The sequence below is a fragment of the Puntigrus tetrazona genome, chromosome 8 (genome assembly GCF_018831695.1).
Source record: "Puntigrus tetrazona isolate hp1 chromosome 8, ASM1883169v1, whole genome shotgun sequence".
Taxonomy (NCBI): Eukaryota; Metazoa; Chordata; class Actinopteri; order Cypriniformes; family Cyprinidae; genus Puntigrus; species Puntigrus tetrazona.
The window spans coordinates 23,424,574-23,446,587 of NC_056706.1; the positions used below are offsets into that span (position 1 = coordinate 23,424,574).

A 22,014-nucleotide genomic window follows, 5' to 3' on the forward strand; every position below is an offset into this window, starting at 1 on the left:
ATTACAAATGTTATAACCAACTGCTTATGATGAATCCAATGAGTCCAGTTATCCAAGCGCATCAAAGGATTTATTTAAAATGTGTTTCCATATTATTTTATGTGAATATCTTGTTGGATAAAAACACTAGCCAGCGCATACTCTTGTGCTAATACTTTCTTAATGCTTCCTAATATGTGATATTCCAAAATTCACATCAAAATAGGTAGACTGCAATGCAGCCAGTGACTGAATATAACACACGCCAACATTGTTTCAAAGTTTTTGCATAAATCGGAAGCGTGGGTCTTATTTTAGTCACATATTTCACACTGTTACTTCTATCCCCAGCCTGTGTTACAACTCACCCAAAGTGTTAGGCTGTAAGACACATCATTTTCTACAACTGACCTTAACTCACATTAACTCCGTGCTTATGCAGTACATATCAAAGTGCTTTTTATTTGTAGCAGAGAAGTGCGGCTACCGTAAATCAAAGTTTGAGAGATCTACCACAAACAGTTACTATCGCTCAACAAAAAGTGTTACTTTAATCCCGGTACGCTACTCCTAAAAGTAAGGCTCAAATTTGGTGACCATTTGGATTCTCCAATGAACCTTTGTTTCCTGTTTGAACTATCTCGAGTAACCGCTTTCCACTTTAAAGAACCTTTTGTGTATATAGAAAGGTTGCATGGATATTAAATGCCGTTTACGAAACACTGATGCCAGTAAAGCAGTTTTTAGGTCTGCTTCTAATCATTTTATATAACTATATGTTGACACAGTGCTTCAGAATAGCAGCAGTTGCCTATTAATATGCCTATTATTATTAACTAGTTGCTTATAGTTGCTACTAGCATAGCTATAAGCTGTTTATTAATGCTTATATGAAGTGCATGATATTCTACATCTTTTATCATGCCTAAACAGTCAACTTTTAACGAGGAGCGAATTAGTAACTTACCGAGTCAAAATCATGATTAATTGTTAATAGCGACCTTACAATAGCGTGTGACGCTGATTAATGTTCACAGTTAATACACATAATATATTTTCAGCCTAAAACATCATACAGTGTTTGTTAGTGATATGATGAACTATTATTGAGTTAGATGAAGCGTGGCCTACTGTAACTTGCCATGCAAAGCACTTGAAGTGAATGATTTCAGGGAAGAGGAGTATAATGAAATCATTAAGGTGTTCCCGTCACTGTATGGCCCATTTGGACCCGTCTATAAGCTTTAAAGGACTCATTTCCGACAGCAGCCTTTATCAGACCGAGGTGTCGGAATGCAGCGGCCATTCTTCACATTACTGGCATGTCAAACTTAAAAGTATAAAAGAGCTTGAGGCTCCACTGGAGGATCATACAGACAACGACAAACGAGACAGAAGAGCTGCAGAAACATCAGGAACCATGAAATCAACTGATATTCCTCTAGTCGGCCTTCTATTAATCTTCAGCATTCAGCTCACGGGCGCGTTCCCGCTGCAAAACACAGCATTGACCAACGAGGACAGGGATGTCTTAAAGGTAAGGCCGACGTTTTATGAAAAGCGTATAGCCAAATCAATTGGTATCGATACGTACAAAAATTGACTCGGGCGTGCATATCATACGAACGTGTTTGGCGTGAATATGATACACATCTACCCCACGATGCCAATATATAATACGCACTTTCGTGAGATGGGTTCGGAATGAGACAAGGAAACTTGCTTGACAATGCTCGCCCGATAGGGCAAACTGATGAGGCACACGTGGCCCTTTCAGCTTCTTCTACAGCGACTGGAGGAGACCGTTCCCGCTTCTCCTCAAGAGCAGACACTGGTGAAAGTGGAAGAAGAGGAGGATGATCCCGAAGAAACCCGCATCGAACCTCAACCCAAGATTGACGCGAGGAACTATCTGTCTGCTCGGGACTTGAGGACAGTCCGGCAGGACTCCAAGAAATATTCCGGGTGTTTCGGGCGCAAACTGGACAGAATCGGCTCCATGTCGACCCTAGGCTGTAACACCGTCGGGCGCTCGGGTAATCACTTCATTTATGTCTCATATGTAACATACATTTAACTGTTTGCAGACAACAATTTATAATAGCTTGTTTTATATTATTATTATTATAATAATATAAAATTATTTTTGGTTCACTTACGCATTCTCTTTTTTTCTCCTTTTTTCAGGTTCTAAGAAGTGGTGAAGTCTTAACGATTAGGAGCTTCTACACTGCGAAAACAGTCCAACTTTTAGTGCTGGTATTACTTTGGAGACTTATTTCTACTTGATCTGACCTTACAATGACTTTTGATCGCGTAACCTAATGTATTCAGGGTCGATTTAATCATACTCAATTATTTTTGACATCGACAAAAAAAGATGTTAACATCGAAGCACAATTTTAGGTTACATGACTTTTTTTTTTTTACTGTGTTACTATGACTCCAGAAATTGTTCTTAACCATGCATATTTATTTAGATATTTATTTAATTTCTTTAAACAGTCCAGTTATATTTTTATGCATATTTAATTTAAATGTCATTCAGGTCAGTTGTAATAAATGTTTACACATGCATTTTTTTTCTGAAATCTTTCTTTCTCGTTTCTTTTTCTCCAAAATGTATCTGAACACACGCACCATGAATTTCTCTGAATAAATAATAAGCTGTTTTAAAAGTTTATATTGAATATTGAAGTGTAGTTTAGGACAAAGAATACAGTTCTTGTTTGCCTGACAACAACGACATGGTTGTATCGATCAAACCGACCCTAGGAGTCATAGAAATTCCTCGGTCCCTCCTCAGGGCTTCATTATCAGTTGAACCTGTTTCAGCACCACGGAGAGCGGCAGCGCTTCACATTATTCAAGGGAACCCAAGGTCATTATCCCGAGTTAGATACAACGTTTCAGTGACATTCGATATCATTTAGGCTTGTGTTATGGTGAAAAATTAATAACAAAATGCTTTTCGGTAGAAGTTGTTGTAATGAACAGGGGAAACCAAAGGCAGTTAATTAACTTCAAAGTAAAATTGGCAAGTTGGTTCAATTTGTCACATGTTTGGCACATGTTTTATATAATATATAGAACCATGACATTTTTTGTTAGCCGAAACAGCTTAAGATTTTCCTTGTATATTATTATTATGTTCACAAGACTATATATATATATATATCTGTCATGATTAACTCACCCTTGAGTAGTTCCAAACCTGTATGCATTTCTTTGTTCTGCCGAACACAAAGGAAGATATTTTGAGGAAAGGCTGTAACCAGGCTTTTTTAAGTAACAATTGACTTCCATTGACACCTTTGTGTTCGGCAGAACAAAGAAATGCATACAGGTTTGGAACTATTTGAGGGTGAGTAAACGACGACATGATTTTTCATTTTTGGGTGAACTATCCCTTTAAAGGGAATATTGCACATATATTAGTGCTCCTAGTGTCAAATAATTTAAGAATTGATGTACTTTCAAATCTGTTTTCATGTTTTAGGTTAGACATAGTTATATTTTTACAAAGCAAACTTCACGTTTAACACTCCAACAAAAGCACCAATATAATATAAAATAATAATGTCAATAAAAATAATAATGATATATGTTTAGTCAAAGTTTTGCTCTCATTTTTAATTTTTAGTCAATTTTCTGTTTGTATATTTAGTTATTTTATTTTAAATATTTTAGTACATCAAGTGAAAGCAGAAGAAAATAATAAAATAAGTAATGTTTTTAAGCAGAAATATGTGTGTGTGTGCATAATATTAATATACAGTACGTATATATAATATTCACTAGAGTAAAACATTTAACAAGTTTCCTTCTGCCCTGTTATTATCACAAAGCAACGTATTTTCACTTAAGCTTTTAGATGGTTTTGATTTAAGATTTTAGACGGACGCTAATAGTAAAAATCTATTAACCGTTTCTTAACCAGTTATCATTAACATGCACATAAATGAAGGTTCTGTTTTGTTCCCTCCTTTGCTATTTTTCCATAAAGTCATCGTTTCGGTCCTCATCGGTGGCCTATATATAGAGCGTCGTCTGTTTTAACCCCTTATGGTATAGTCAGTTGTAGTTTGTATCAGCTGTGAGGTGATGCCGGAACCATGTGAGCCACTCGTGCAGCGGATGCATTCCCCCACGATGCCCGAGGTCACCGTTTGTGTCCGAGCTACAGACCCAGCAGCACACATCAGTTCTCCAAGCGAGACACCTCTCGCTGCCCCAAACAGCCACTTAAAAGGAAATCTGCTCTAGGAGCGTTATCACGGATGAGGTGTCGGAATGCACTTCACACAGTTTACAGAGGATGAGCTCCTGACGGTCAACTGTCCCTATATAAGAGCCAAGCATCGCAGGCAGCCAGCTCAGAGAGAAACAGCCAGAGGAACCCAGAGATGATCAGAGGACTTATTCTCACAGGACTGCTGGTCCTGCTTTGGCACCAGACGGATGTACAAGCGCACGTACTGAGCAGACACAGTCCCGTCAGCAACATGGCCAAGCTGAAGGTATTTCTTCCAAGCTTTAAAGTGAAGAAATAAACATAGAGTGAAGTTCTCTGTGATGCAAAGTGGTAACTTGCCACGCTTTTCTACCTCATTTAACGCAGAAAAGTATGTTTTTTTGGTATAAATGGATGCACGTAGGTCGGTCGACCGAACCCTAAGTTGTTCCAAACCTCAAAAAATGCATTTCTTCTGTTGAACGCAAAAAAGAAAGTATTTCGAAGAATGTGAATAGACAAATAATTGACCTGAAAGCATTCGGTTCCTCGGGTTCTTCAAAATTTATTTCTGTTTTTAACAGTGGAAAGAAAATCATTCAGGTTTGGAACAACTTGATGGTAATTAAATGATGACAGACTTTCCGTTTTTTTTTGGGTGAACTGTCCCTTTAAATAGAAATTTCAGACTTACCGTTACCGTTTTTTGCTCATTAAGGTGTACGTTTCGTAATAACTTTTCAATGTAACGTTTCATTTCATGTACGCAAGGAATACTACAAGCATTTGAACCGTTTTCTGCCCTCCAGAGCTTGCTCCAGCAGTTCGAGGAGGTCCTGGCTGCAGAAGAGGCTCCTGAGAGAACCGGCGATTACGAGGACGGCGACGCGGCGCTGGAGCGGAGCCCGGCCTCCACGTCCTGGGACAGAGACAGAGAGGAAGAAGCGGCTCCGGCCGAGGACGGCAACCCCTCGGACGGGTTCGAGACGCAGAGAAACCGCCTCATAGATCTCCTCACGTCAACCCGCAGCAAAAGCCTGTCGGGCTGTTTCGGGGGGCGGCTCGATCGCATCGGGTCATCCAGCACCCTTGGGTGCAACTCAAAAAAAGGTTAGCTACGATGAGTGATACAGATCACAATATATATATATATATTTATGACGTATAAATTATTTTGCATGTGGGCAGTTAACCTTTTAGGTTAAAATTGACATTCAAGAGAGGGAAAAAAGCTGGGTAAATCTAAATAAAAGCTTCTAAGGTCCTGTTACTTTTACTATTACTAGTTAACGCACTGCGAGCTAGCATGAACTAACATGAATTATTGCATCGTTTCTAGTTAACGTTAACAAAAATGAATAAATACCGTGATAAATGTGTTGTTCATTGTTTGTTGATGTTAGTTTACACATGAACTGATATTAACAATTACACCTTATCGTAAGGCTTTACCAAATTTTGTTTAGTTCATCTTGACTCAAGCCAATTCGATTATATTAATAGCATTTAATTATTTTAACAATTAACTTTAACAATCTAAAAATTATTACATTTGTTTATATTAAGAACCTCATTTTTATGGCCTTTTAAACATCACCGTGGTATAAAAATGAGCTCATAAAAACGCATTTCAATTATAGTTCATACAGAAAACTCATTTGTGGAGTAGCAAAAAAGGTGAATTTAAAATGTTCCAAAATTCATGTTAAACTGAAACTGTGTGGAATTTTTTGGTCAACACGGAAACGAATGTAACATGGAAATCAAACCAACAACACTTTGTTACAAAATGTATCTATATTTTGCGACGCCTGCTGTGCTTTACATGATCTGACGGTTCATATTTGTTCGATATATTTATAATGCGTGTATAAGTCGTCGAAACGTTCAAATACAACGTACGGCAAAAATCTCGATAATTAAGTGCATTGATATTGTTCATTCATTTATGAGGTTTATGAGATTGCAATAAATTTCTGTCTGGTGTTGTGTGCCATTCTGCTTTTAATGAAGAGTCGACAGACTCTTTGCTGTTATTTCTTTTTGTCACATTTCTACAGCTGAAACTGTACTTAAAAACAAACCGCAAAATAACATTTTAAAGTGTTATAAAGCGATAATAAAATGATAACAAAATCCAGATTTTTAGTTTTTCTCTAAACTAACCAAAACAGAGCCCTTTCTCTGCTTACGCCATCTCTTCTAATGGCCGTCGTCAGACTCATTACAGGACACATCAGCGCTGCGCTATAATGAGTCCAACAGCTGCAGGTGCTTATTACTCCTGAGCTCATCAACACCTGCGCTAACCTTAAACAACTCCAGCCACGTCAGCCTTAATCCTGTTACACAAGCTCAGCGGGCTCGCTCCTGATTGCATGAATAATGCCTCCGCTCAGGCCCGCCGCTCTTATTAGAAACTTCGTGTCACACACTAACGGATGTCTCGGGGTCTGGTGTGAATCCAGCGAGATGGCAGCGACAGGAGAACGAGAGGGAACTACATCTCCTCCAATTAGACGAGAAGTCTGCGAGCGCGTCGGAGCTGCGTTAAGGGGTAAAGTGGCAGGTTTGATGTATGACCATAGGCAAAACGCCCGCCGGGTGGCAGACGGTCGGGTTCATCTCATTTAGGACAGCAGGACAGGGCTTTTCAACCATTGGCCTGAATCTTAACAGGACTGACAGAAGTTGCAGAGCGTGTGCTTTGAGATGGATGTCGAAAAGTGACTTAATTTGAGTGGATATCACATACTGCAGCCCATGTGGACACGTTCGGTTCCCCCGCACCCAGCAGACACTGCATGCATCATGGGATATCATATCATATCATATTTCATTACATTAAACAATTAACCCCAATTAATCAATTAAAGTTTTATATTTCAAATACATTTTATACACACACAAACACACATGCAACAGAAGTGATGCAAATGACACTTTTAAACAACTCATGGCTAGGATTTTACATATAGCACCTATATAAGATTTGTTATATAGTTATAAGCAGCCTATTACAGTTATTACGGAATTACGCATTTCCAATTTTTTGCATAATTTGAGAAAACTGCAGCTTTATTGTAAATCTCACACAAACGTTGCTCGGCTCTGAAGAGACGCTTCGTTTACTCAAGCGATGATTTTTCTCTCTTCTCATTTACTTTTTATTTCAAGCGTGTTCTTCACAAAGACACTTTTGAAACTTTTAAAAATGATCGTGGCAACATTGTTCGTTGTGATGAAAACGATGCATTTTACTATACGACGATTAGTAACATTAATATTACAGTATTACACAATAATTATGAATATTCGTATGTTTTTACTGATAAATAATATTATAACAATCGGCTCTAAAGATCCGACAGATCATTTATTATTGAGACAGGAGATGGGGGACCTTTCCCGTTCACTATTTAGTGCGTCCTGACTCGCCATCGAGGAACGCCACGATTATCTCTCAGCATTTTATGAGCCTCGTTTCCTCGTGGAAATTGGATCTGCGCTGAAACGGTCCATGTCCGACACATCAGCCTGCATTAGGAGGTCCGTATGCATGTGTCAGAGTGAGTTTAGCTCCACGGACTCGGCCGTGAAGACCTTAATGAATCAGACTCGGAGCTCTGCTGTGAATATGACTGACTGAGCAGCAGGTGCACACACTCTTTATTCATCACACACACGACTCCTACTGTACCACCACACATCTCAATGCTGAAAAAAAAAAAAATTATATATATATATATATATATATATATATATATATATATATATATATATATATATATATATATATATATATATTTTTTTTTTTTTAAATCCATAACACTTCATTTATACAGGGAATTCTCACTTTTAAACAGAATGCATATTATTAGCATTTTTGAGTTTAACTACCCAAAAAAGCACTAGCACTTTTCGCATTGAACTAACTGTCAAAAAGTTTATAATATTGCATTTTTCCGCTTTTCTAACCAAAACCGTAACTCATTCAACTGAACACGTCTTACAAGGGTGTACGTTTTATTTTTGACTACTGCATTAAATTAAAATCACCTGAAAAACCGAAACGAAGTGAACAATATTACAAAGGGATATTGAGATCACCGATAATTTTCACGTAACATTTGCATATCGTTCATGAAGCATTTCTAACAGATGGATAGTGTTTAGTCGGCTCTCCAAACCTGCAGCGCACTTTGAATCGAGAAATCATAAAGTATGTTATAAAACATACGTTAAAAAAAAGACACCGTGATAGTTCTGCATCATAATAAAAAAAAACTGCAACAGATAAACAACATTTTAAAGCATAAATTAAAACATTTTTGCAGCATATATTTGACAAAGTGTCCATCTTAAATAAATGAAATAAAAAAAAATTACAGTGAACAAAAATGTCAGGAATGTGTAGTATACAAATGTGCCTAATACTATTTAGTCTGCTCCTGTAAGTCCCTTGAAATCAAACCACTGTTAAATTATAACATGCTAATTACATGACTGCATATGCATTACATAAATCCCTGTAATTCAGTGACTTTATGGTGGTTTGATTAGTTCATTATTACAAACACACCCTGAGAACTTTTTTTCCCTGACAAAACAACGTCAAGAACGTCAGGGCATTTCAATGGAATGTGAAAAGAATGTGAAAAAAATAACAATTGTATTTTTAAGTAATGCCACAATTAAAACATTATTCACTTGGAATAAATGCCAAAACACTGGAATTGAATAACTTCACAATGGATTCCCAAATAGAGTAAAAGCGTCACTAGAAAAGGGAATAATCGGAATAATAAAAATAAAATTGCATGACTATATGAGACGAAAATCCATATGCATCTGATTGTTGAGCCCTACTAATGTTTCTTTAATGCCACATGCTGAATGGGTTTCTTTTCCTTAATTGACTGGGAGATCTTATGAAAATAAGTCACTTCTATGAAAGCTCATTTCCACCACTGAATAAAAAAAAAAAAAAAAAAAAAATATATATATATATATATATATATATATATATATATATATATATATATATATATATATATATATATATATATATATATATATATATACACACACACATGTATATATATACACATATGCATATATATACACACATATATATATACATACATACATACATACATACATATATATATATACACACACACATACACATATATATATATATATATTCTAACAATTTTGACTTTTTTCTTTTTGCAAATGAGAAAAAAAAAAGATTTTATTTTTATTTGTGTTTTTGTTTAGTAAATAAAGCCTAATTTAACACAAAAAAATTATATAGCCTTTTGGTAACTGCAAAACAAACTAAAAAAAAAAAAAAGAAAAAAAAAAAAAAAAAAAAAAGTTAGTTCTGTAGTTATGCCCCATAATTCAAATGATTTAAATTGGTGACTGTATTTATACTGATTACTCTATTACCGTGTTTTTTTTGTAACATTTCAAAATAAAATAGTTGTATTATGGGAATGCACAGATTTGATTTAAATCAGCATTATTTATGGGAATAGGATTTCAATTTATTTTGGCAGTACAGTAATTTGGAGAAAATGCTTAACTGCAATGAAACTAATGGCATGCATTCAGTCTTAATGGTCCTAAAATGCTCTTTCTTCGAATAAAAAAAAAAAATAAGCAGAAATAGTTCTTCCTTTTGATTTAAGGGTGATGGTCAGGCATGTTTCTGTACAGTTCTCATAACATTTCTCCTTTCAACACCAGGGACTGTGGGGATTACATCAGTCTTTGTGCAAAGGCAAACGTTCAGAAATACACTGAAACGGTGAGCACTATTAAAACATATAGAGAGACTCTGAGAGACAAAATGAAAAGTGCTACAGTGAGGTTGAAAAAGCACAGGTGGCGCCGATGAACGGGTCCTCACCTGAATCAGTGCTAGCATGAGGAGAGCGTGTGTGTGTGTGTGTGTGTGTGTGTGTGTGTGTGTGTGTGTGTGTGTGTGTCTGTGTGTGTGTGTGTGTCTGTGCGCGCGCAGAAGGGTCAGGTAGCAAACCGTAGCGGCCCACGCAGATACTAGGAATGGCTTTGGGGTGAGACCTGATACAGGGGTTCAGGCTCTTCTCGCCTCGAGGACGCCATCATTCACGTTTAGCTGCTTGATCGCAGACGGAGTCTTAGATTGTGATGTAATGCTGTCGGAGTTTAGCAACTAAAAACTCATGGGTTAGATTATGTCTGGTGATTATGCCCACGATCTGAAGAAAGAAAGAAAGAGATTAATTATTATAGAATTAATTGTTTCAGTTAAGAAGAATGAAGAATGTACAATGCAAAGAAAAAAAAAATCACAATTAATATTTTAACAATGCAATTTCTTGCATAAAAGCAGGCTTACTTTAGTATCACTGAGATAAAATATACGTTTGTATTAACATTTTGGATTCTTTTAAATTTTTAGCATTGTAGTAATTTTGTAAAATGTTTGTTTTTAATATATAGCTGTATATCGCTTTATTATTTTTTTCAGTTCTAGCTTACATTATTTTAATACAACATAAAACGAGAAATGTAGCCTTGGCTGAAATGAAAGGTAAAAAAAGATTTTTTAATGCATTTTTTAAAATGAATACTTTTATTTTAGGAAAGGTTTATTTTATTTTAAAGTACCTTTTTTCTTTTTTATTTCATGGGTTTATTTTAAGTTTAACTATTACAACACCGTACATTGCAAGAAGCATTTACATTCTACCAGTGCACTTTCAAATACAGAAATCTAATTATTATATGAAATCTAATCAGATTTCACAGTAAATAAGAATCAAATCATTCTAAATTTGCGACAAAAAATAATAATTGAAAACCTAACTGCTTCACTATCTGCCCCAAAAAAAACCAAACAATAAATAAATAAATAAATAAATAATTAAAAATAACTAAATAAATCACAGCCCCAAATAATAAAAGATGAAAATTTGTATTTTTGTGTAAACTTTTCCTCAAAAGTATAAATAAAGACAAAAATTGGAAGACCCAGAAATGAACTTCTATATTTCTAACAACATGTTTAGATGTTTGTGTTTCAGACGTACCTCTCCCACCGCATTGACCACAGGTACATGTCGAAGTCCCATGGTCCTAAACAGATTAAATACTTGGGACACGCGTGTATTTGGAGAGACTGTATATGGACAGGAGTTCATGTAAGGTGTCACATCCTGATTAAGAGGAAAAAAAAAATTAGTGTCTGAGAGAGACCGCTGAACAAACTCATCACAGCAAGACTCACTTTACAACAAGAGCACTTACAATTAACACCAATTAACAGCCATTATACACACATCCTAGATATCTGAATACAGAGCACTGGTTTATGAACTGCTGTGATTCCCTGAAGGAGTCTGATAGGTCAGAGGACTTTACCACAATCATGCGCGGATTGAGAAGGGCCAGGTCAAGATCGTGGATGTCAGGGAATCGTGGGTAATCCTCAGTCATCTCTGAATGGGAGAGCCGTGGCTGCGAGGCACTCTACGGAGGGCAGGGGAAAGAGAGACGCTTTTAGAGCAGCTAAACGGACACTTGTGGGAAAAAAAAATAAAATAAAAAAAAATACTACACTTAAGCATTCTTTTAAAAAGAGTAATTATTTTAACACACAAACAAGCAGAGTCTTAATTGCATTTTATTTGGAATTAAATGAAAATATATTATTGTTTCAATTTATATTACATGCATTTTATATTACACAATTTAATTATAATTTAATATAGTTTTTTTAATTATAGTTTTTTTTTGGTCTGGGTTTGGTCTAGGGTTTATATTAAAATTGAAAAACATTTTTTAGTTATGTAATCCATATGATACTAAAGGGGGTGATAAAAAAAAAAACATTGCTAAACCAAAAAACAAGATGAAGCTAATTTTCATCGTTTTTGAAAGAAGACCTGCTGTGAGGAATAACTCGGAATTTATCTCAATTTAATATAGAATTTATAAAGCAATTTGAATATTACATTACTTTTTAAGCAACAAAATTACTTCAGACGGAGTAATTGGTAAAATTATTTAAATGCAATATTGATGTTGTAATTAGTAATTCTAATTAATTACTTTTTGAAAGTAACTTACTCAACACTGCTTGACATGCACTTTAGTATTTAGTCAACACTGGACATTACACCAATGTGCACTTGATAAATAACACACTTAAGTAAACTTAAGAAACAGTACACTTAAGTAGCCTTATATTTTAATAACATTACCTAAAAATACAGTTTTTGGACAATTTTAGTGGATTTAACATAATAAATATGAAAAAAAAACAAAAAACAAGAAAACTAACAGTAATAATAATAATTATAACAACGTTCATAGCAATGTAACATTTCTACATGAAGCAGAATATCAAGCAAGAAATAATGAAGCGCTCCGGACTTGATTTAACCGGTGGAAATACGTTAGAACATTAGTTAGCAGGGCCATAAGGGATATAACCATAAGAGATGATCTGATCGCCTTTGAAAAGACTAATAGAGTAAGATTAGGAAAATCGAGGTGGGAAATAAAAGGCATGAGAAAAGGCGATGAGACAGGAAGAGAGCAAACAAAAGGGAGGAAGAGAGCAGAATGAAGGAGGAGGGGTCTGACCGACTGGTTTTCAGCGTAGCAGACGCCGCGGATGAGCAGGTTGACGAGCTGTGAGCGCAGGATGAGCCCGTGGAAGGTGAGCGGCCGGAACCTCTCCTCCATCGTCCACTCCTCACTGGGAGACTGGTCCGGGTACAGGTTTGGGTACGGCACGTGTCTGACAATGACGACAGAAACACACCAGACATTCATTCAAAAAAAAAGTCAGCGACATATGATCTAGATTTACAATATTTAATATTTGGCTAACTTGTCTTTATTATTATCATCATCATTATCTTTATTTGCCCCCCAAATGCCTTATTAACAGGTTTAATTTTTTTGATTAGCTGAGAGATAACAGGAAATCTATTTGATTGACAGAAATGACATAAACTTCAACTCCGACTAAATGACCCGCACTTGCTCCGCCCCCTCAAGTCTCCACTAACAAGGGGACAGGAATGTTCACTATGATTGGGAAACTGACTGTGAATCGTACAATGCACGAGGCGTTAATCGCTACAGCCCTAACCGTTTTTCTGTTGTTGTAAGGAACCTCTGACTTTCCAAGTAAATATTTGTGTGATAATATACGCTGCATGTGGGTCAAAGTTCACTGACTGACCTCCTCTCCAGCATCTGCTGAAGGATGTCCTGGCCTTCCTCAGCCGGCTCCACAGCAGTCTGCTCGTCACACACGTTGCGCAGCTCACTTGACGGGTACGATTTCATGGACTGGCACCTCCGCCTCTGCTCCCCGGCACGCGTCAACACGCTGCTTTTCTGAAGGAGAGGAAACGGCAGAGAAACTGGGTCTTTTTTTGGACACGGAAACAGAAAGACGTATCATCTATAAGGCTCAAATTTGTTAACAGCGTCGCAATAAGTAGCATTAACTAACAACGAACAATCATTTTGCAGCATTTATTCATCCGGGCTGATGTTAAGTGCTGAATTTTTACTAATAGGTTAACATCGGTTTATTTTTTCCAGCACGTTAACTTTTTACATTTTAAAGTCAAATGAACATAGTTTATCCATTACAAGCAAGCATCAATTAATACTAGGAAAGATTAATAAGTCTATTTGTCACTATTTGACAGCATTTACTGTCAATAATCTGAGCCTTCTGTATAAGGTGAACATTTCCAAAGTCACACTTAATATTAACACGAAAACGTAGGACTCGATGAACCCATTCGGATGAGGTTGGATTTTGAAAGTGGAAAGCGGACTAAGCTTTATTTGAGGAGGTAGTGAGCATTATTATGCATTAATGAAAATGTATGTTTAAAAGAAAAACATGCAGAGATGAATTTTGCACAGGAACTCCACTTTGAAGACATACTCGGGGCCGTTATTAAAATGTGAAATGGCGAAAAATTAAAAAAAAAAGGGAGCAACAAGGAAAACGAATGTTCTAGCAAAGCTCACATGCTGATTTTGTGCTTTTTCAGTCATTGTTGCCATAACTTAAAATAGGAAATACTGACATAAACGCTGTTATACTTATATGAAGTAAAATATTAAAAGCAAAAAAATATTTTAAGGCTCAGCTCTTTACTTTGGCATAGTCATTTTTATCATCCACCATTAAAAGTAAAAAAAAAGTAAAAATCAAGTGATATTTCACCACTCCATAAACTTTAAATAAAATGATTTCTGCGCTACATTTAAAAACAGAAGACCATTTGCCCCATCTTGTGGTCGAAAAGCTGTAGTTCAATACTGCTGGTGTCGTCACGTTGTACCTTAAATTTGATGTTGTTGCTTATGAGGATATTGCCCTTCATAAACTCCTTCTCGTTATCTCTGTTCTCGGTGACGACGGGGAAAGAGTGATAGACTGTGGTCCTCAGGATGCTGACCAGAGACTGGATACGGGTGTGAGGATACACGTATGTCAGGTTGGGCTCCATGATGTCACTAGCCGTTAATCTAAAACACAGATCAAGAGAAATTAGGGGTAAAAACTAATAAATTGAAGAACTACAGTATTTGGACAATTAAACTGCATTAGCCAATAGCATTAGATGACAAATAATGCTATGAAACCGAGACATTTTTAAACGTAATATTTAAATACTTCTGGGTCACAAACTGTGACACATATAATAAAATGACCTCACTTGTCCATCTCGACCTCCGTTTCCCACTCCAACAGCGGGACTCCCTTTAGATGAATATGAATATCATATATTCCCTTATTAAAAAAATCTCCTGTCCACTTGGCCACCTGAAAAAACACAGTGCCAGTCAGTTTTTCTTTGTTTGGTTTTTTTTTATAATAAAATTCAATTAAAATAAAAATATTTGGGATGCAATTAATCTTGATTAAAATCACTGACCAGCACTAATTAAAATCACTTGTAGTCATTATTAGAAAAACATCCTAGATGACGACTTCCAACACATCGGAACTTGTTTTGCGAATTTGTTTTCCTACCATCAGCGTTATCATAATGGGAAGTCCGTATGTGATCTCATTGGTGGATTCAATTAAGATGACCGTCAGGCTGATGGTCATTCTGACCACACCTCCTAGAAAGGCAGCTGCTCCGATTAAAGCAAAGGTCCCCGAATATATCTGCATGTGGAAGTTACTGCAATCACATACATTAAATATAACATAAGCGCAGGCTGAGAAATTGCGACGCGTAAGATGATAAATGCGCGTCTTGACACTGGCAGTTCTTAAGAGTTCATAAATCTTACATCTTTAGGACATTGGCCACTAGGCGCCCAAGTGAAGCTCCACAGAGGAGAGACGGGACAAACAGACCACTGGGGACGGACACGCCGTATGTCCAGCAGCTCAGAAAAAAATACAGCACAAAGAACAGCGAGAGGGTGACGGGACTGAAGGTAGCTGTCGATAAAACCAGATTAAAGAGAAAGAAAGAGACAGAAAAAGATTAGAAAATAAAGAGGTACAGTGACATGCGCTTCTCAGAAACGATTTCTGTAGAGCACAAAATCAAAAAGGTACAGTGCGTTTTTTTTCTCTTTTCAGAAAAGTCTCTTATGCTCCTCAAGAGTGATTTCAGAAGGATCACGCAACACCAAAGACCAGAGCAGTAATGAAAATTTTAATTAATTAGGGACTTTGAGATATTTCCTTAGGGGAAAAAAAACACATGAAAGACTTTTGTACAGCAGAGTGTATTTGAAATTCGAAGAAAATCCGCTGTTTAACAAACTTATACATGCATGATGTTTCCAAACTTACTGATCTCAGTATAGACCGCAATATATAACATTGGCTCTAACACAGATCTAATGTGGAGAAAATGACCAAGTGAAGTAAGTCAAAGCTACATATTCTGAAACAACTATGAAGACTCTGATGGGGGGCAAAAAGCAACAAAAGCAAATCACGCTGTGATGTGAATTAACACGTAAACGGTATATTGCCGAATGTAATTTTATTACCATTTTGGTGGAAGAGCTGGTGGATTGCCACCTCTTGAGGGTTGAAGAACAGGGTCGCCATGTCATTGTACGTGTTGTTGTAGCAGAAGAAGTGTCGTAAAGTTAAATTCACCTCTTCATTTACAGACCCCTAGACAAAAAAAAAAAAAAAAAAAAACAGTACTGCATTTGCATACTGCACACAAAAAGTACAACTTTCTCAAGATGGCAAGCTTTAATTTTAAAGCTGCAGTGTGGACCAGGATACCTATTTACATGCGTATATCCCATTTATGAGCATCTGAATAGCTTGCTACTGTTATTATGGTTGCACTTTATCTTACAGTATGTGAACTTACATGTGTACTTATATTAACGGCACTTTTTTAAGTAGATGGAGTAGGTTCATGCTTAGTACTTTGTTATTAACTAGTTATTAACACTATAATAAAGTACATAGTATGTGCATAAGTTACAGGACTGTAAAAAGCTTCTACTCTTATTTCATCTCAGTTGGTTATACTTACGATAAGGGACGCACCAAAAATTAAAGTTCTTGGCCCAAAGCCGAACAAGATGAAACTCTGCACGAAGGCTGAATACCAAATGAGGGTTTTCACATTTTCCCCCATATATTTTGCCAATATTTTACTCCACTGAATACATTAAATAGCCAAAATGTTTAGCTGTCTAGCTATTCAAAAAAAAAAAAATGCTAAATTATAAAACAATTTGAAAATAATTATTAAACACTAAACGTAACTAAATTAACTAAATTGTTAACTAAATTAAAAAAAAATAAATAAAAAACCCTGTACAAATAAATGCAGCCTTGCGCATACAAATCATATATAAAAAGCCCAGCAAAGAAGAGAAACTGAGAAATATAGCAGTAAAAGAAAGAAACAAACAAAGAAAGAAAGAAAGAAAGACTGAAGTTAAAAGAGAGAATGGTCTGACACGGACCTGTGTTGATGTGTTGTTATTAGCGGATGCTAAATCTCGACACTCCCCCAGAGTCACCGACGCCACGAAGATCACCAGCGTGGTGACCATACACACCAGCAGACTCTCCAGCACCCTGCCAATGCAACACCAACTCAGCTATCTGAGCAGCTCAATTCTCCAGCTGTTTGGAGCAGTTTTGTTCAATACAGTCAAGACCTTTCTTGGGTACCTGATGAATCTTGCTTTGGGGTGAACATTCCTCATGCGGTATTTTGCAAGCCGTTTGTTGATGCAGTTGAAGAGGGCGCCGAGCAAACCTCCTGCCACCCCCATCAACACAAAAAACGCCAAATCTACTGCCGTCCACAAATGACAGGTCTTATCTCCGTCTGCACACTGCAGAAAGCAAAAAAAAAAAAGGCAGTTGACACCACATATCTGACTGATTTGGTTTTCCAGTAATTCCATTCAGTCTCCACAACCGGTCACTTGTGAAAGTCAAGATGATATTAAAAAACGAACAAATAATTTTCACTAACTTATCACTGGAATGTGAACAACATTAGCTAATTATATATATATATATATATATATATATATATATATATATATATATATATATATATATATATATATATATATATATATATATATATATTATATATATTATATATATATATATATATATTTTATTTTATTTATATATTTTATAATTTTTTTTTTTGTCTTTTTTTCTGAATATCATAAGGAATTCTTTACATGAGAAGCATTTTATTCAGTTTTTTCTATTTTCACTTTAATAATTAAAAACTTTCACTATATGTAAATGATTAAATGAAAATGACATGAAATGAAACAAAATGATGCAAGTGAGGACAAGGCAGGATTATTTCTATTTTATCACCGAGCATCTCCTAACGATTCTACTAAGACTTGTCAAAGCACTTTCATACTGTTCTCCTTCCGTTTGTTTAATTGCTTCTTTAATTATTATCTATTAATTATTCTCATTTGCAAGTTAATTTGGATAAAAGGCATCTGCTAATGAATAAATAAAAAAATAAGGTCATGAAATGAATTTAAGAGGACATTGCATCAACACAACATGAATGCATGTGATAAAGGGCTTTGGTATATTTCTGTAACTTTTTTTTTTACCTTAAACTCTCCAAAGTTGAGCAGGCCAGGCAGCTGGAACGACCCCCATTTATTGAAGTTGATCCCAGAACGAAAGAAGTTGAGCGTAAAAGTGGCAGACATGGAGCAGAACAACTTTAAGACACAAGAGAGACGGAGAGAGAAGAGAGATCATTATAAACTGAACATTTCCAGCACAGACTGAAATTACACGACCAAAACCTTACGGCACATGGATATCCACATACCACTTTCCACGTGAGGGCCTGGTTCCAGAAGGATGACCCCTCCTCCAGACTGAAGAGTGTGCCTCCTATGGGTGCCCCGAAGGCAGCCGCCACTCCGGCCGCTGCCCCCGCAGACACAAAATCCCTCTTGTCCCTAAACACCAACAAAAATATCATTAGCAAAACGCTAAAAGTTCCTTACTACAAATTCCTGGTCATACCGTGCTTGTTTCAATAATGCATTTTGCATTAGTACTTATGAAATAGTTAGCTCATATTTAAATAAATAGAGCAGGATACACTAAAGATGGGCAATAACATCAGAATCATTCTTTTTTTTTTTAAAGTAAGTTTTTATGATATGATGTTTTAGCCTCGGCTGAAGGTTTAGGCTTATTTGTTCATTAATAACTGATTCATAACATAAATATCAATCCCTAGCACATATAGACCTTGTTGAATACTAAGTAAATTAGGTCTGACTGCCGTTTTAGATTCGTTCTGTGCAACGTAATGAACGATTGATCGCTAGTTGTGTTGCAGGGCTCACCTGTCGCTGCGGAAATAGGGAAAGTGAAAGCGGATCTTCTTGAAGGTGATGCTCTGAAACTAACCAGAGAGACAAGCATGCTTTTATAAGAAAGATAAAGCATAAACGGATCGCCCCGGTTACAATCAGAACGCAAAATCATTAACCATCTAAAGTATAATCTCAGCAATTTTGAATAGGATAATGGTTAACGATTACAATCAGTGCTTGGTTTATTGTTTGGCTGAAGTAGGAGGAGTACCTGAGGAAGTCCTGCTCCTACGATCGCTCCACTGTGAATCATCGGTCCCTCTTTACCCACAAACAATCCTGAAACACAAACGATACTTAATATGCATGGAACAGATGCCGAAAAAACAACAACAACTTCAATTTTAAGTTTACTTATGCTACCAGAATAACTATTTTCGTCATCATTACCTCCAGCAACAGCGAACAGGACTCCTGTGACCTTACATATGAAGGTTCTCAGCCGCACAATGCCGGGAATCTTTACTCCGTTCAGGTAACTTTTAATTTCTGGGATTCCAGACCCGGCTGCAACAGGCTACAACGCAGAAGAAACAGACCGTATGCTACACAAACCACCGCGCAATTAGAAATTTGGCTTTTCTTTACACGTATTAAATAAATTCTACGTTTAATCATCTCAGACCTACACAAACATAAATATTAAAATGTGTTTGCGTTAAATATATGCACTGCCGAGCATTCATTTTTAAATGCGTAAATATTAGGTTCTTCCCTCTGGTGTTGTGCGCAATGACTTTATTTCTGAACATATTAGCCCGAGATGTTCTCACCTCAATGAGCACCAGAACGCTGGAAATGAATACAAACATCATGTTGAGGGAAAGCAGCTCCAGTAAGGAGAGAGCTAGACAGCCGTTTTCACTGCATTCTTCCACAGCTGGCACACACGTCAAGGACTTCACTCGGCAAAATTAAGCAAACCAAAACACAACGCGCGACTGGCTGTAAAGGATACACTGTGCAACCACTTTTAACTTCAGCTGAGTGAAGAGCCGAACGAAGAAATCAACAAACAGGCCAGTCTGAAAAATAAATAAATAAATAAATAAATAAATAAATAAATAAATGATAATAATAAATCAGAAATCGTTATTTTATTAGATCACAGAAATTGTATGGAGGTGAAATTTAAAAACAAATGACCAACATTTCACCACCAAAATTTAATTAAACAAAAACAAAAAAATATGTGTTAGCAAAAAGGCTTAATTGCATTTATGCGATTCTAGAATTACCACACAATTATAGAAATAATTATTTTTGGGAAGACGAAATATGTTTGTATAGCAAATAGATTTAAAAATAAATGTTAAATATATCTGTAGGCGTTTGTATGTATTAGATGTACTAAATAATCTCAAAAGAATAACAAATGTTGATATTGTCGACAAAATGTTTCCATGAGAAATGCCAGGTACTGAGAATTAATATAAAAGTGACTTCAAACTCAATTTATTGTAACCTATAAGATCTGAAAATCAAAACATTTGTTCTTTTTTTCTCATATGGTTATCTTATTATATCCTAGTGACATTTGATTTGAGGAAAATCAAGTAGTGAGTACTTAAACTTACCAGTCCTGTTGATACGCCAATTGCAAAAACTAAAATCCACTTTATCGCTTCATACTTTCTTGCTTTCTGTAAGAGAAATTAGATAATGCACTTGCTAAACAGGGACTTGACATCATATGAATATTAGAAATGAAGACAATACGCATTTACCTTATTATCCAACCCCTCCAAAACCTCCAGGAATGGCTCATTAATGCATCGGTCATAATCCAAACTCTAAAAACATTAATTTAAAACATTAGGCATGCAGTGTTCATATAAAAAAAAAAAAAAACATATCAATCCATTGCATCCATTATTCACTAACCTCATAGTCTTTTCTGGGCAATATTTCGTCTTCATCTTCTCTGGTTTCACCCAGTATTGTCTAACAAGCAAAAAGCATCAATAAAATCAGGTTACCACGTTCTGAAAATGTAAAACCCTAATCTAATGGTTTCCTTCTGGTTTTCTTTGGTTTCCCAGGCTGGGACCTCAGTCTTCAAAATAAACAGATGGCCTGTATTGACTCTGAACAATGGATTGATGGTTTCTGAGCTCATTTCTGACATAATGCATTGATGCCATCGCTTTGTCTACGATATAAGCACTTCTTCACAACCATAAAGAACACATTAACAGAATTAAACCAGGTTGATGATATCAAGAAATACAGGTTGTGTCTCTCATAGCCTGGTGAGCTTTAGACAATTAGTGATACAATAACCAAACTGCATGACGCCCTAATGATATAGTGTCCAAAGCTGCTTCACTGGCCAAAGGTGACCAACAATGTCGACTAGATAGGGAGCACAACAGATTCAGAAACAGTTACGCTTTCACGTTCATTGATAATGCATACGAGTTGAGTAGCTTGTTGAGTTTTACTGCTCACGGCAGGTTTTGATTGTTGATGTTACACTTGGCAATTCACATTAGGTTGTTTACAGATCATTTGGGTGGAGAACAACAGCTGAAGCATACTTTACAGCACCAGAATGAACGCACTTTTCACTCAACAAGGCGTTTTACGTTGGGAAACATATAAGACAAATAACGTGTTTTATACCAGCTCCTCTGGTGTTCTTGTTTCGCCTTCATTGCAGCAGCATTGACAACACAAGCAGCCTCCACAGCACGCCATCTTCAGCAACACGCCTGATCACATGACCATCACACAGGGCAGCTGCGGTATTCAAGCGAGCACCGGCTGCGCAGATTTAACGCAGACGCGCTTAATTCAAGCGCGTAGCAGCTGCGCCTTTTCAACGCAAAATCCGCACGTACTAGTATGCTATGCAACCAAAGTCCCTTTCA

General features: G+C 36.4%; 3 protein-coding genes across 3 annotated transcripts; 2 read left to right on the top strand and 1 right to left on the bottom strand.

The window, feature by feature from the left end:
• Positions 1-1,334: 1,334 nt before the first annotated feature.
• nppb (natriuretic peptide B) lies at positions 1,335-2,631 on the top strand. Its single transcript, XM_043246370.1, has 3 exons — positions 1,335-1,516; positions 1,757-2,015; positions 2,167-2,631. The coding sequence occupies exons 1-3, from the start codon at positions 1,400-1,402 to the stop codon at positions 2,181-2,183; spliced, it is 393 nt and encodes a 130-aa protein (XP_043102305.1). The 5' UTR covers positions 1,335-1,399; the 3' UTR covers positions 2,184-2,631.
• Positions 2,632-4,341: 1,710 nt separating this feature from the next.
• nppa (natriuretic peptide A) lies at positions 4,342-6,353 on the top strand. Its single transcript, XM_043246265.1, has 2 exons — positions 4,342-4,499; positions 5,023-6,353. The coding sequence occupies exons 1-2, from the start codon at positions 4,386-4,388 to the stop codon at positions 5,326-5,328; spliced, it is 420 nt and encodes a 139-aa protein (XP_043102200.1). The 5' UTR covers positions 4,342-4,385; the 3' UTR covers positions 5,329-6,353.
• A 3,944-nt stretch (positions 6,354-10,297) lies between these two features.
• clcn6 (chloride channel 6) lies at positions 10,298-21,876 on the bottom strand. Its single transcript, XM_043246035.1, has 23 exons — positions 21,767-21,876; positions 21,026-21,085; positions 20,869-20,934; positions 20,719-20,784; positions 20,100-20,166; positions 19,915-20,021; positions 19,532-19,658; positions 19,353-19,420; positions 19,112-19,170; positions 18,583-18,715; positions 18,356-18,469; positions 17,427-17,593; positions 17,216-17,330; positions 16,271-16,400; positions 15,554-15,707; positions 15,285-15,441; positions 14,968-15,074; positions 14,590-14,776; positions 13,464-13,621; positions 12,857-13,013; positions 11,630-11,737; positions 11,299-11,424; positions 10,298-10,464 (listed from the first exon to the last, which is right to left on the bottom strand). The coding sequence occupies exons 1-23, from the start codon at positions 21,839-21,841 to the stop codon at positions 10,384-10,386; spliced, it is 2,589 nt and encodes an 862-aa protein (XP_043101970.1). The 5' UTR covers positions 21,842-21,876; the 3' UTR covers positions 10,298-10,383.
• Positions 21,877-22,014: the final 138 nt, after the last annotated feature.

Bases quoted from the DNA above. Each gene is read 5' to 3' on its own strand.
- nppb (XM_043246370.1), top strand. From the start codon at position 1,400: ATGAAATCAACTGATATTCCTCTAGTCGGCCTTCTATTAATCTTCAGC. The intron at 1,517-1,756 runs GTAAGGCCGACG...TGGCCCTTTCAG, and splicing joins AGGACAGGGATGTCTTAAAG to CTTCTTCTACAGCGACTGGA.
- nppa (XM_043246265.1), top strand. From the start codon at position 4,386: ATGATCAGAGGACTTATTCTCACAGGACTGCTGGTCCTGCTTTGGCAC. The intron at 4,500-5,022 runs GTATTTCTTCCA...TCTGCCCTCCAG, and splicing joins GCAACATGGCCAAGCTGAAG to AGCTTGCTCCAGCAGTTCGA.
- clcn6 (XM_043246035.1), bottom strand. From the start codon at position 21,841: ATGGCGTGCTGTGGAGGCTGCTTGTGTTGTCAATGCTGCTGCAATGAA. The intron at 17,594-18,355 runs GTAAAAAAAAAA...TGCTTTCTGCAG, and splicing joins TCAACTTTGGAGAGTTTAAG to TGTGCAGACGGAGATAAGAC. The intron at 15,075-15,284 runs GTAGGAAAACAA...GTGTTTTTTCAG, and splicing joins CCATTATGATAACGCTGATG to GTGGCCAAGTGGACAGGAGA.